Consider the following 15,413-nt stretch of genomic DNA (forward strand, 5'->3'; position numbering starts at 1 on the left):
GCACGTACTTTTCAGACGCTCCCTAGCCCTAGTACATACTCAGTACATCAAAATGGCGGTGCCCTGTCTACATGGCATTTCCTAACGTTTCACCAGCATCTGTGGCTGGCATTTTCAGAGAATGCTTGTCTGGAAAGGGGCTGGGTATGTATATACTATGTGAATCACTCCTGCCTTCGACTCCACAATATCTAAATTCATATAATCACAGTATTTGTGGTCAAGGTAACTGACTTTATGCTATGCTCACATTTTCCTTTAAACATCTGGTTACAAATGGATTATCTTCAGGACAAATAGTGTGTATTCGGGACTTCATAGCTGTCTCTTAGCTTTTGACAAGCTGAACTTCTTAAAATGGTTGAATGATAAAAAGAACCTTTCATTGTTTCCTGGACTGGCTTACATACAAAAAGCTCCTGGATGAAGTCCTGTCTTTTCACCACAGACATTAATCGTTTCAGAAGAACTGTACCCAGAATTACGTACCAAGGTCCATTCAGCTGAAAGACAAGTCTACACAGCACCCAGCAACAAACAGAAGCATGGGCAATATCCCCAGTTCCTTCTCAGACTAATGTCAAGATATCAGCCCTGTAGAAGATAAGAGTCCACACTGGTCTTGTCAAGTATGTAAGGATAGCACAGCATGAACATGTTGAGGCCTATAAGAATCAGCTACATTGTAAACTTGGTCCTCCATATCCACAGATTCCTTAGCCACAGATTCAACTACCCATACTTGAAAATATTTTTAAAAAACATATACATTCCAAAAAGTAAACCTTGATTTTTCCATTTTATACAAGGGTCATCATTTTGTTACGCCAGTGTCTATAATGGGACTTGAATATCCACGGATTTTGGTATTAATGGGAGGTCCTGGAACCAAATCCCAGTGGAGACCAAAAGCCCACTGTATAAGGACATCTGAAGCTCAAAATAATTCCCATATCATAATTTCTGAACAGAATCAAATCTGTCGAAAGAATGAGACATCTACATGTATACCCATGTATGTAATCCAACATTTTCATTCAAGAATTTTTATTAATGCTTGAATTGTTTTCACTGCAGTTTATAAATCTAAAAAATAAATAAATATTTGTTTCACAGCTGAAAGTCACATACTATCAATAACATGTAAACATTCAGGAACTTAAGCCTCTACTCCCATCCCCATCAGTTCAAATGTTCAGTTCAATGCGATCATCCCAGATGTTACACTGAAGTCCAAAAAGGCGTCTGTTTGTTTTAAAAGAGGGCATTTAAAAATTGTCTGTAAAAGTGAAAATTCAACCAGAGCTTCAAAACTGCTCTTCTAACGGAGAGTGAGAACAGAGGACAAGATTTCAGTTCTCCTGAAGTTAAAGGCAAAGTGGAGATTTAGCCAACAACTCTAGACAGAGGTACCAGGCATAGCAATATTATTTTAATCAAGTTTGCCAAGGGCTGAGTTTCACAATTAAATAATGGGGTCCCTTAATAATGTTAATTTAACAGGTGATAGCTCATCTACATGACAGTAAGATTATCAGACAAATAACCTCTGACATTGTTTAAATCATGTTTATGTAAACAGCTGCTGTATTTGTTTCAAGATGCTTTACAAACTCTTTCTAGCATCATGGTTCATCTTTAGATTTTCATTAAAAACAAAGATACAGGTCTCCAACTTAACAGTGAAATGTGATGGTGTCTTTTCTGTTTTCTTTTCATGAGATAAGCCCCAATTCAGTTACAAGCAATAGATATCCTACTGCTATTGGAGCAAATAATTTTATTACAAAAAACCCCTTTTATTTACAAAATGAAAGATCTACATGTGACTGTTGCAGTGACTGGAAAAAATTAAGTACATTTTTGATATACACATACACAGCAAGTAATTTTGCAAAATGTGAAATACTAAAATTTAGTTAGTGAAACTTTAACTTTTATCCCAAAGCTGCATTTTTATTAAGATGGCAAAAAGTGGATCCAGAATTCTTATCAAGACTGTTCATTCATTTAAGAATTTTTTACTGCCATTAAGAGAACCAGATCACAAAATATGTTTAGAAACATCTTATTAGGACCACTGCCAGGCTTTTCACTGAATATGCCACTGCAAGATGCAAAGATAGTTCAATGTTCTCACGTAAAACAGTTGCAGTGCTCTATGATTTTACAAACTATACCAAATTGAAACCTTCATAGTGATCAATAGCTTGTATCAGCTTTGACTTGAGTGTTTCCTTGTCTGTATATTTTGGAAGATCAAGAAGATTGAAACATGTGTGAGCTACTGGAAGATAGCCATCTCCACCTCCTGTTGGCTGGATAACAAGACTAAGACTTTTCATTCCAAGTATAGGAATACGATCACTACCTGTCAAAAATACTATAAAGAAAAGAAAAATTAAATAAGAGAAATCCAAGCATAAGCATCCAAAATCTTATCATATAATAGTGATGTAATATATGGTACTACTATATTTTTGATTCACTTTGCTTTTTAATTTGATCTAACACAGTTCAAAGAGAAAATGATATTGCAAATTTTAAGATATTTAGCCATTTAGTATATAGACACACAAAAGGACTATTAGTGAATTAAATGTTATAATCAATTCTGGTCAGAATTTACAAGGACAGTTGTGAATGCGTAACCATCTTCTTTATGCAGCGATGTAGTGTCTCCCAGCCCGACCCAGCCACCCCATCCCCACTTATTGGGCAGCAGACACTGCGACGGACACGGGTCTGTTACCCTGACTACAGGGAATCAGCTGACCAACAGTTTCACCACTTCTTGTGAGAAAATTCCAGTGCAAAAGGCAAAAAGGAGTGCCCTGTCACAACTTCCCCTCACATGAGATCAATAATGTGGGGTGAGAATGTTAGTGAGCTGCTTCCCAATCAAAGGGCAAATAGGCCCTCCCCATGAATTGCAGCAGCTGCACTTTGGGCAAGTCACAGTCTCAGCCTCAGGGGAAGACAAAAGGCAAAGCCCCAGAACACATCCTGCCAAGAAAACCCCATGATAGGGGTCCAAAACACAGTGCAGAAATAATCCAGTCTGAGACCACTTTAACTATCCTGGCTCAGTGCTAGGGAATCCTGAGAATGGTAATTTATTGTGGCACCAGAGCACTCTGACAGAGGCGGTTAAATGTCTCACAAAACTACAGTTGCCAGAATTCCCTAGCACACAGTCAAAGTGGTCTCAAACTGGATTATTTCTGCAGCATGTTTTGGACCAGGGTTGCCATAGGTCAAGAAATGACTTGAAGGCACACAACAACGTGTCCCCTAAATTGGCGGATTGTGGATATGAACCAATCATAAATGCCTAATTCCAGGTTATACATTTGCAGCTCACTCAGAGTCTGAATTCCAGACTCTTGATTTTAATTAGTTCATAAAATATTATTGATTATCTCAGTACAGAATGCAGGCTATTTAATAAAGTTGATTTATTTTGAATAAACATAAGTAATTTTTTGGAAACAGTGTATCAGGAAGTAGATACATGAGTTATTTAAACTCAAAGGCAAAGACAAACATTTTCACCTATATATGAATAAGTCATACCAATAAATCAAGCTGTAAGGTGGTTCCCACTGCTATAAAGAATGTTGTCTCAAACACTGCAATTAATACCACCATACAAGTGTCTGCATATGTGCTAGGATGAATCATATATTTAGAATTAATGGGGTTGCATCCAGAGTAAATTAGTTGAACTTAGAGCCCACTAGAACCAACAGGGAAAATTAGTTCTCAGTGAAGTCCCTCGGATCACAGTACAAACTGAGTTCAACTAACTATGGTCCGGAATAGACAGCCCTTTAAAGCCAACATCCAGGCAGCCTGGGAGTGCGGCATTTATACGTCGCGTGCTCCTAAGCCGCCCCAAAGCCCCTTTGAAGGAGGGTGGCCGCTCAAACATGGGCAGCTTCAAAACCCTGCAACTGTGCGGCGTTCAGATGTGACCTGCTGCCAGAGCATCTTGAAACCAGTTTTGGGCTTTGACAGGGCTGGAAAAGCCAGGTTTTCTCTGCCCCAAAAAAGGAGCAGTTTTTTTCTGCTCCTTTTTGGGCCAGCTTCAAGTCAGAATTGGGCTATGGCGTGTGTTTGCCAAAGCCTCAATCCGTCTTTGGCGGGGGCAACTTCAAGTCACTCCCTTCTTGCCAATTTGTTCTGGCCCTTTGTTGGGATATAACTGAATGTCTTTGGCACAGAAATGAACGTGCCAACCCTCTCTTGGTCCATCCCACAGTTCAGATTCTGAGTCAACATGGCATTTATTAGATCCAAAACAAAAACTGTGTCAGCATCCCACTCTCTCACTGCCTGTTACATGTATATAGAGATCCAATTCAATTAAGTTTTAAGTTTGTATTTAGCTTAAATAAGTCTCCCTCAAAGAGAAAAAATAGTATTGACTATGCCTATGCAGAGAGACAGTGTGGTATAATGGTCTGAGAAATGGACTATGACTCTGGAGACCAGAGTTCAAATCTCCGCTCAGTTATGGAAACCCAGTGGGTGACTTTGGGCAAGTCACACTCTCTTAGCCTCACAGAAAGGCATTGATAATCCTCCTTAGAACAAATCCTGCCATGAAAACTCTGTGATAGGGTCACCTTAGGATTGTCAAAAGTCGGAAATAACTGGAAGGCACTCAACAAGAGTTAAGAAATGAACTCTGTACTCCTTTTCTCACATTGTTAAAAATAACAGCTGGAATTCTACACTACCTACTTAGTTATGTATGTCTCTTCCCTCTCAAATCCCACTATTTAGAACAAGAAACTGTTTTATACCTAACATTAAACTACAAATAATCAGCAGCGAACCTAAACATAGATGCTTCACCTTCCTCCAGCACAGCTGCTAAGAGATGAGAAGGTTCTGGGTTTGCAGGAATGAGCTACCCAAGAATGGATTAACTTCCATTGTCATCCCAACAACACAAGAGCCACATGATCTAAATCTTTATTTAAATGTGGCATTCCCTTAGTATTTTCCTCAGTTCTTTCCCCCACCTTCGCTCCAGATAAGCACCATTCTGTGTGTTTCTTCCTCACAGATTACATTAATACATCTTCTTGGTTTTATCTCACCAGTAAAGATGACTTGACTAAGTCTTTGAAGACCAACAAACAAGCATTGCCACATGAATCACCAGTTGCAGCATTGCATGTTTGTACAGTTTAGAGCTTTGTATAAAAAAGGTGACTGGTAAATATTAATATGGACTCCTCATTACATTTCTTATTTCTATGAAAGGCTGTGTACTTACACAAGAACTGTTTCTTCTTTTCCAGTGATAACTCATGGAAAACCTCCCAGAATAGTTTAATTGTTGGATGCTCTGCCCAGTATTCTCCTTTGTATTGAGTATTCTAGGACAAACAATCAAAATGACAATTCTTCCTACAATTTACAAATACAACCAACCTAGCAGTTCTTCATTTATTACAAATTACTATAAAATCATATTGTACCTTTCAAGAAGTGCAAAAACATCTTCCTTTAAATAATAACATAGATCTGTCCGTTCTTAGTCTCAAACTCAGAAATTCAAGAACAGAAACTACTGATTTGTGTTAGGAATAGAATAGTTAGATGTGCACCATTATAAGAGGAAATCAATTAACCAAAGTATTTAAGGGGAGGCTAGAATATAATCTGTAAATTAAATGCCAGTAACTGTGTCATATTCACCTTTAAAATAAAACTATTAAAAAAATAAGTTTGCAATCATTTATTAGCTTACCTAGGAGTAAGTACTACCGAACTTAATAAGATTTACTTATGAGCAGATATATATGGGACTGTGATGGAAAATATTTTTCTCTTCCTATTATGGTTCATCACATCAAAACAGTTATTAAAGTGAAACCAGAACTGATGTCTCAAGTGCAATAGAGAGCTTAGGGCCATTAAAAATAACCATGTAATTTCAGTAATTTGATTTTGGTACTACATACACAGAAGATGTCTCAAAGGAAGAAATTATATTTACATCTACCTCCATTAGTCACTGAAAATATCAACATTAATAGAGGTTTTATTGGTATAAAACAACTGCTAAGATCTGAAACAGCCACATACCTTCTCTAATTCTTTCCAATCATAGTTTGTGTTCCCAATCACCATTGCTTGCAGTTCACTGGGCTGGAAGAGCTGAAGAACTTTACCTCCACACACCTTGTGAAAGCCCGCATGGAATGCATCATAGAGAGAAGCCACAGATTTATTGAAGATATAGTCCACATAGGCATCCACGAACTCTTGCCTAAAAATCAAATGAAAAAAGAGAAACTAGCATCTTTTCAAAAGATGAGAATATTCAACCACAATCCCACTAAGAAAAACATTAAGACTATTTATTGTCAGTAATATTTCTATGCAGATGGCCCATGGTTAAGAATCACAACAGGACTCCCCAGTAAGAATTCCAACTAAGTGGGAACAAGGGAATCTTCTGGTACATGAGGGTCTTGCTCCAAGTGGAAGCAGACAAACCAGCCAAGGGCTTCTGTCCATGGTCTGATTATCAAGACATCTGAACCCAGCAATGCATTTTGCGTCTTCCCAAACATGGCAAAAAAAAAAAAAAAAAAAAAAAGAATAATCCACAATTTGTTCTTTTCTGTATCTTATTAGGGGAGTAACAAACTAGGGTATCTGTTCTGATATCCTGATGAACACACCATAAACAGAATATCCATGGTTTAGCCACTGAGACGTGCATATGAAACAGTCAGAATGCACCACTCATTGCTTCATTCAATGTAATCCAGAATTCTCACATTTTTTGGCTTAGTGTGATGTGTGAACCCAGACAATGCGATTTCATACTCAAGCTTCAAAAATCACAGTTTATGAAACCTGGCATAATTAGTTTGGAGGCCACAAAACCACCCTTCTCAGCAGCAGCCACTATTGGGTGGGGGGTGGTTTCTTCAGAGGCTGGCATGGCAGCTGCACCAGGGTGTGAAAGACCTTCACAGGAATTGTCACCCTCAGAAACATTGGAACAATCCCTCTCAGCAGCAGCCGCTGCTGAATGGGAGGGGGGGGGGTTCCCTTCCCTTCAGAGTCTGGCATAGCAGCTACGCTTGGCTCTGAAGGGCCCCTAGAGGCCATGGAACTTACTCCCTCAGCAGCAGTCTGGAGGGGCAGGGAAAGCTGGGGTCATGGCACTAGGTGATACCAAAGGTTGTAACGCCACTGGCTGGGACCCAAACCTCTAAACAAGTTTCTGTGTTTACAATAAACAGAAGCATTTTTGCAAGCTCTAAACAACAAAGATTTTGAACTGGCAGCTCTTCCACACTGCAGTTTGACATCACTTTAACTGTCATGGCTCCACCCTGTGGAATACTGAGATTTGTAGTTTGGTGAGGTATTCAGCTTGGTCTGTCACAGAGGTCTGGTCCTCACTAAACTCCAAATACCAGGATCCTTTTAGAATAGTCATGGCAGTTAAAGTTGTGTCAAACTGCTTTATTTCTGCATTATGAATACACTTTTAATGTTTAATCCATGTGGAAAACTCTGTCCCACAAGAGAGCTTTTTAATTCAGGTTTGAATTGAACATGAAGAGTATTTCCTCACTGATTAATTTAAAGTCAAAATGAATTCACTCTGTGTACATCTACTGCTATAGCTTACCTATTCTGTTTGACAACAGGAATATCAGAACCATTAGGAATCAACTCTTTAACTTCTGTGGCACCAAAGTTTTCAACAGTAATCTGTTTAGAATATGAGAGTATATTTTACTTTTTGCTGCAGAAAAGAATCCACAGTGCAAAATAGGTTAGAAATGTAATTTGTACAGAACCCAGTCCCAGCAGTTTAACAGAAAATATGAATTACACACTAATACTAATAACATCTGCAATTGAAAAGATACCAACAAATTATTTGAAGCTTACTGTAAAATTGAGACAAAAGGTATCCTCTATATCATCTTCTGGGTAGTCCAGTAATTGCTGCATACTCCTGAAAAATCAAGAGTTAGCCAATCTTTTACTTCAAGTTGCACAACACTACATACTTTATTAATCATTATTACCCTTATTACTTTCACAGAACTGAAATGGTTTAATATCCTTCCACAGTAATTTAGTTTAGGTTAACAAATCATAATAGCCAAAAATATATATAATACTGTGGAATTGGTGACCACACTGCTGAAAATCTTGATTTTCAGTAAGGCTTTAAAATATACTGTAAAAGGTTGATGATTTTTGGATGCCAGAATGAGCTCTTAACATCTAAGAACAGGCAAAGAATATTTTAGAACTTATAAAAGAAAGCACACAGAGGGTTTTTTTTCAGACACTTTATGTTGTATCTGTGACCTGTATATCAGTACGCTGCCAATGCAGTCTATCAAGGCCCCACGGAAACAACTTCACACCACAAAAAACAAAGTCAAAACTAACACACCATTCCAGTCAAAGCTGGAGAGAAACAGCAAGAATTAAGACAAGTCACTTAGTGTGACTGGTACAGTAGGGATTTACTTAATCTGGGAACAGACTGAGAAGCAGTATGTCCATACAGCAAGATTTATTTATTTATTTAAATTTTTTCAATGTATGTGTGGGAAGCAGGTTGGTTTTGTTTTGTTAATGAATGCAGCCTTTTGGAGGCTGCACCACTTTAAATTGTTATTGTGTGGATGCAGTTTCAAGCAGCCTCTGTGAAAAAGCCATTTTGTGGAAAGAGATCTTAGGAATAAACACCAGGTTTGTTTTTTTCAGGTGACTAATCGTCCTGAATCATCCTCCATTTAAATTTTTTTAAAAATTGCACAAAGAAAGTAGGGCATCAGGAAGAAGATTACATCACAATCATTCTCCCTACTAGATACATGGAAGGATATTTGCAAGGAGGAATATTCAATACTGCAAGTCTCCATCTGGAATCTGAAGAAGCACAGCTAGATACAGGTTTATCACATCAATGAGAACTGAATCAGAATTCTTCATTTCAATCCAGGTGGTTGGACATTTCTGGAGAGTTGTGCAGGGAAGAGAAGGGAGGGCAAGGAGAAGAGGGTAAAGATACTGGACCTAGCAGCCTATTTCTCCAATGTCTGGCTTGGTTATAGTGGGAGACTGGAGCCAAAACAGTCTACAAGAGGTGAATTGGAGAACCACGTGTGATTGTCTAAGCCACCTCTCCCAGAGCACCTAAAGACATTCCCAAAAGCCAAGAAAAGGAGAAATAGGCTGCCTGGAACAGGCAACCCACTCCTCACATAATTATCTCTGCTGAGTTCATTTTAATTTCATGGCCACTTCTGTGTTTCTTTTTACTACCACCCTTGGCCTTCAGAAGTACAGTGTGCCCATGTCATACGCAGGCGCGCCTTACGCAGCTTTCAGCATATGCTGAAAAGGAACGGCGCGTCCCATGGGGAGTAATGGCGCACGCACCCATGATACGCATGGCCCATGCCACTGCATGCACAAGCCCCATTCATTTAAATGGCCTCAAGCATAGGTGAAATTTCCTTTATGCGGAGGGGTCCGGAACAGATCTCCCGTGTAAAGGAAGGGCAGACTGTAATAAAATGACCATTGACATGGTCATTTACTAAACTAAATGTGTTGAAAGCCTCAACATGGTGTTTTAATCAAAGAGCTACACTTGTGTCACAAATGCTAAACAATGACAGATTTATCACAAATAAATGACCTTAGCAAAAAAGTAAGCAATTCTCCACACTAATTTAACAAGCTAATTTGGAACTTTCTCTTTAAATACTCTTTATTTATTTGCACCACGCTATACTGTGCAGATGTTATTTATACTTTTAGCTGCAAAATGCTTACCTGCCTACAGCAGGCATCAGCTCTTTGAGGTCTTCCAGGGAAGGCTTCTTATTGAGAAGCTTCTTATACAAAGCCAAAGGAAACTGAAGCTCTACAATAGTAAAATTATATATTGCCAGCCCACAGACAACACCAATCAGATGAAACAAGTCACTATCTTCAAAGGTCTGTCAATAAGAAAGGAACAGAAATAAAACAAATTTAATAAAACTAATATAATGCTAAACAGTATAGCACTATGTTGGATATAAATATGCCATATTTACGTAAGTGCTGACTTACTAATTTCCTATTGATATCAATGGGCCTACTCACAATGAATGACTTAGACCATATTCCTCCTGACCAATGAGTCCTAGTTTGGGGAAAGGGAAAAGTGGAATGAGACAGTACATTTTAGTGTTGTGCCTACCAAAACAGAAGGTGGGTGAGTCTGCCCCCCATCCCCCTTTTGGAAACAGGTGAATACATTTTTAAAATTTGTCTAAAGACTTCCATGGTTAAATTTTCCAGGTCTGTTCTAATTCTTGAGTTTCATTTTGCTTAAAGAATATGATGTTGCTGCTTTAAAAAAAATACTATGTTTACTATATCTTTAATTTTTACCATGCAGAGCTTGTCTAAACTAAAGAACAGGATTTAAATTCTCAGGATATATAATTAACGAAGAACTCCATATACATGTGCAATATTGTAATCTGAAAACACAAACACTGGTATAAAGGCTACTGTCCCAAACTGTACAAACTACAGATGAGTAAACAAGTAACATGAGCACAAACCACACCAACACAGACACAGTTGTGTTCATGCATGTGTCTACTATAGTGAAGGGACAGACATCAAACACATTCAGGATTAAATGCAAAGGGATGATACATTGTTATAAAAGGCCATGGGGTGGCAGTTTGCATGTACTGTTGCAATTATATAGCATAGAAGCCTTCTCTAAACTACCACAGGATTATGCTGGAAGGTAACTAAGAATTATTTATTTATTACATTTCTTAGGACAACTTTTTCTTTAAGAAGTGGCATAAAGTCTTATAAAAATGTATTAAAATTAACAAACTATTAATCTATGATGTGAAATTATTAAACACCTTTGCTTCTTCCCAAACACATTACATACCTTGTCTGAGAACCAAATGAGTCTGGAGTCTTCATTATACCTAAACATTCCATACTTGGGGTCTAACAGCTCTCTCATGATAAGTAAGAAAAATTCCTTGCGAACCCCTCCTGCATCAACAGCTTCTTCCCCTACAAAAATAACCTAACATTGACAATGCAGTGAGCAAACTACATGTAAATAAATTAGACACACACATATACATGTTACTTAGATAACAAAATGCTTAACAACAGGCAAATCCCCAAGCAATATTTGAAGGTTACAGTTACAAAATATTTCTTACATTTGCACATAAAAATGCAATCTGTGTAAATGAAAAATGCTCATTTTCAAGCATGTATGTGCTCTGTGGTGGTGTTTGCCTGCTTGCTCACTGGTCAAATAATTGGGCATGTGGACAAGTATGTCTATCATGGCCCTGGGGTAATCCTTAAGTTTTGACATCTGATGGACAAATGCTGAACAGTAATCTAAATATATAGATGTGTATAAGGAAACAAACATATTTTATTTGTGTGTGTGTGTGGAGGGGGAGAGGACAGATAGGCAATCTCATGATTTTGTGTGGCTGGAGGAAAGGGATTGCTAAATACTTTTGTTGGTAGTTGTTTTTCTGTTCAAAATTCCCACTTCTGTGCCTCCATCCTGGGATTCTAAATTGAATATTTAAAGGTGAATGGTTGGGGGAGGAGGAAGACATGTTAAGGAATCTTTGGTCAGATACAAATCATAAAAGATCCACATGCAGACATACTGTACCTTGAGAGGTTTCTTGTAATCTACATTTTTTGTTTTTCTTAGGACTTCCATGGCATCCCCGACAATATTTTCTCTGCGCACTATTAAGATCAGACATGGATTGACAGATTCAAATACTGGGAGAAAAATAGATGAGAAATTCTGTCTGTGAGCCTGGTCAACAGCCATCTGGGAAAAACCAAGTAAAAACCTTAGTGGTAGTAGCAACAGTAATAAACTCTGGGTGCATGATAAGCTAATATAAAGAGAATCTACAATTATCTACAATATTCCTGGTTTATATTTGCACTAATGCCATGTTTCTCAAACTTTTGATATCTGAGAAGCACCTTTTTTTTTTCCAAAAAGGACAATGGGCAGATGTTCTCTCTGCAATTGTGGGATAATCCAATTAATTTTGACTCCTGGACTCTGTTTCCCCTCTTGCCCAAGTAGTCAGGGCTTAGGGAAAACACTAATGCTTTCTAGGTAACAGTAGTTTCAAAGGTCTGGAAATGGGTATTTTGGGAATACATGATAGCTGAAGGATTCTGGGAGTTGTGGTCCAAAAAAGTAACTTTTCCAAACTCTGACAGTTTTAGAGATTGCACTCAGAGTATGGTCAGGCAAGGGGCTACATATTTTATTCTGTTAAAATTGCCAATCACTACCGACTTGAGGGGAAGGTGTGTGTCTGACAAAAGATAGGAGAAACTGCAAAGATTTTAAATTCAAAGCAGACTTCAGAACTAATCCAGTTTGACATCACTTTAACTGCCATGGCTCAATGCTATGGAATGTTGGGAACTGTAGTTCTCTGAGATGTTCGCTGTCAGAGAACTCTGGTGGTATAGCAAACTACAACTTCCAGTATTCATTGAGCCATGGCAGTTAAAGTGGAGTCAAAATGGATTATTTCTGCAGTGCGGATGCAGTCTAAATCTGAAGCTGCACTTCATACATGATTGCATAAATGGCTTTTCTCTATGCAAGGAAAGTATGAGAAAACACCCACTTTAAGTTATACCAATCAAAGAATACTCTCTACAATGTTCAGAAAATATTTTACCTGCATCTGTAACACTGCATCTGTTTGCAAGAGTGTTGTCTTTGCCTGTGCATCAAACACAAAGGGATAGGTGCAAATTGTAACTGGCAAATCTGCTAGCTGGGAAGAACATGAAAAAAATCTGTTAGTGTCCAGTATTGGCAAAAAAAGAAAGTCTAAAACTTATTCAATTGATGAAATAAATGTTGTCAAACAGGAAGTTTTAAATGTATATTATGTTTCAAACATAATACTTGGCAAATATGCATTTTTGAAAATATCTGGTTTTTTTTTTAAGGCTTCAGATATGCTTAACCCATTATTTTATATGCAATCTGATCTATTTAGTCAGAAGATTCAGTGCTGGCTCTGTATTTCAAAATTAGACCCATTTCAAAGCTCACAAACAAACCTGATTAAGCCAACACTTTTGTGTCTAGTTTCTAGAACCTTACTGCAGAAATCTGGTAACTTCTTACCTCATTTAATCCATGGCTGATATCCTACTTACAGCAGTTCACAAAAGGCAGCAATAATTAAGAGGGGAAAGCACTGTTAGTTTTTCTGTTATTCCTCACTTATCACCACCATAAAAATTATTCACTCACTTTGTTGTTCTTGTTCTAAAAAATGCAAAGAAGCTACAACCTGAACATTGTGCATGAAGAGGAAAGTGTGGAGACTATGTTCAAGTAAACTTAGGAAAAGTACATGGTGCCACTGCACCAGCATCTGAATAGAAGGCATGGGACCTGTACCACAGCCATACCTGGCATATAACTACCTGGGCAGAACTTAGTATGGCTTCTGTACCTCCTAGGTGATCCCTCACAAGCATACCTCCCCTGCGTCTGGCCTGCATAAGCTATTTGGGCATGGTTGTGTATTATTCTCTTGCCAGGATGCCATTCAGCTTTCCATTAGCCTCTTACACTTACCAGCCTCATTTCTGGAATACTATTTTTGGTTGTGGCCACCCTGCCTTTCAAGTAAAGGGGACAAAGTTTCTACTCCTGAGGACACTACAGTGAGGACAAAAGTGTCCCTTCTGAACTATGCTGAGCTTAGATGAGAGCTACTAGACACGGAGAAAGGACTAAAGTAAAAGCCTTCCCCATTTTAATATGTCGGCTCACTCCAATTAAAAAAAACAATTATTCATAACTTCTGTCCTGGTCTATCCCAGAAGCGACAGATGATTTGTAAAAACCCTTAAATATTGCAAGCAGAAAAAGCTAACTGAAATAGATGTTTCAATGGTTCTGCTTGGGTTTCATCAATATGTTGATAAAGGATACAGCATATATGAACAACAGACCTAATATTTAAGAACAATCTTTCATTTCAGCAGACTGCATTTCACATAATCAGTATCTGGGCCAGACTGCTTCTGGGCTTCACTTCAAATCAACAGAGAAATATTTGAGCTAAAGAAGCAAGAGAAAAGACTTCTCATCTAAAAATAAAATTGTTACTTAGGTTTATAATTATTTTAGGAGAGCAGCACTTTTTTTTCTTTTTGGGGAACACTACTGTTGCTTAATAGAAGAGACAGACACAACAGATTCCATGAACAATTGCAAGGGTGTGATGTCAAATGCTGGCATCCTCTCATAGGGAATAATACATCTGAGTAAGTGATGAGGTGGGGTGTGTGAGGGGAGAGGGCATTCTTTAAAGATAACTACATTTTGATCACTGTCATTCACTAACAACTTGATTCCAGTAGCCTTTCACCAGGTTTTTTTTTTTTTTAATCCTTGATTATTTTCATGTCTGGTCCTATTCCTATATTCAGCATTAACTAAAAAAATCTGTGTTCTGACCTTGAGCAGTATCTGTTTGGCAACAAAATGAAAATATGCCAGAAACTGAAATAACAATGAATGCTCCATAATGCAGTATATATTTCACATTTCCAAGCATGCTGTCTTTTTAGCTTTTAGTCATGAATATTTTCACTTAGAACGTACTTTTTTTTTTTCAAGGAATGCATGGAAACCCAACTAATTTTTATATATTTTCTCCATTACTTTGTTTTTGTTTCTGCAAGAGATAGCAGTGCAAGGCAAGTCTGACGCCTTCTGCTGTGGCTGAGTCTGTAAGAGAGACGGCACTGGTTCCTCAACAGAGAACAGGACATAAAAGAAAGTGGCTTCTCTTATCTCTTTGTTCCATATGTAGAAAGAAAAAGGGGTATTCTCTCAATCTTCTTGTTAGGGCATTTGTGGGAGAAAGCACATGCCTCATACTCGGAAAATGATCAATAATGACAAAAGATATTGATTTAGCTAGGGAGGTGAGACAATGTTTGCTGACCATTAGTCATTTTTTTGTATTATGCAGCAGCTGCAAAATTTTGGATAACTCAGTGGGGTCAGGCAAATACTGTATAGTCATGATTTTTCATTACAAGTGGGAGCAAACATGAACCGTGAATTGATGCTCTCTTCTCGTTCACTGCCTGAGGTGAAGATCACAATTTGCTGTTTCATCCAAACCTCTCAGTGCATCATTTCAGCTCCCATGCTCTGTACCACTATGTCTCTGGTTATCGGACAAGGAGAACTGGCAAATTTGTTTTCTAATGTGCCAAGGACCAGTACCATATGTATGCTAATTGTATACAACTGCTTTTTTTTT

The 15,413-nt window shown here is 38.0% G+C and overlaps 2 protein-coding genes across 13 annotated transcripts in view; one reads left to right on the forward strand and one right to left on the reverse strand.

Moving 5' to 3' along the window:
• TET1 (tet methylcytosine dioxygenase 1) overlaps positions 1-15,413 on the forward strand; it is a 646,721-nt gene that overhangs the window by 171,290 nt on the left and 460,018 nt on the right. The window lies entirely within an intron of this gene.
• HERC4 (HECT and RLD domain containing E3 ubiquitin protein ligase 4) overlaps positions 1,031-15,413 on the reverse strand; it is a 59,301-nt gene continuing 44,918 nt past the window's right edge. For 5 of the 12 annotated variants that reach the window (XM_042459345.1, XM_042459350.1, XM_042459344.1 and 2 more), the window contains 10 exons: positions 13,250-13,273; positions 12,792-12,890; positions 11,744-11,911; positions 10,982-11,125; positions 9,850-10,016; positions 7,939-8,005; positions 7,673-7,755; positions 6,106-6,289; positions 5,291-5,393; positions 1,031-2,383 (listed from right to left, as the gene is read on the reverse strand). In XM_042459345.1, coding sequence (XP_042315279.1) covers positions 2,175-2,383; positions 5,291-5,393; positions 6,106-6,289; positions 7,673-7,755; positions 7,939-8,005; positions 9,850-10,016; positions 10,982-11,125; positions 11,744-11,911; positions 12,792-12,890; positions 13,250-13,273 — 1,248 coding nt within the window. In that variant the 3' untranslated portion in view covers positions 1,031-2,174. Of the gene's footprint in view, positions 2,384-5,290; positions 5,394-6,105; positions 6,290-7,672; positions 7,756-7,938; positions 8,006-9,849; positions 10,017-10,164; positions 10,205-10,981; positions 11,126-11,743; positions 11,912-12,791; positions 12,891-13,249; positions 13,274-15,413 lie in introns of those variants that run through there. The other 7 variants (XM_042459347.1, XM_042459349.1, XM_042459351.1 and 4 more) reach the window with 6 other exon arrangements.

Source organism: Sceloporus undulatus, chromosome 3 (assembly GCF_019175285.1).
Source record: "Sceloporus undulatus isolate JIND9_A2432 ecotype Alabama chromosome 3, SceUnd_v1.1, whole genome shotgun sequence".
Classification (NCBI taxonomy): domain Eukaryota; kingdom Metazoa; phylum Chordata; class Lepidosauria; order Squamata; family Phrynosomatidae; genus Sceloporus; species Sceloporus undulatus.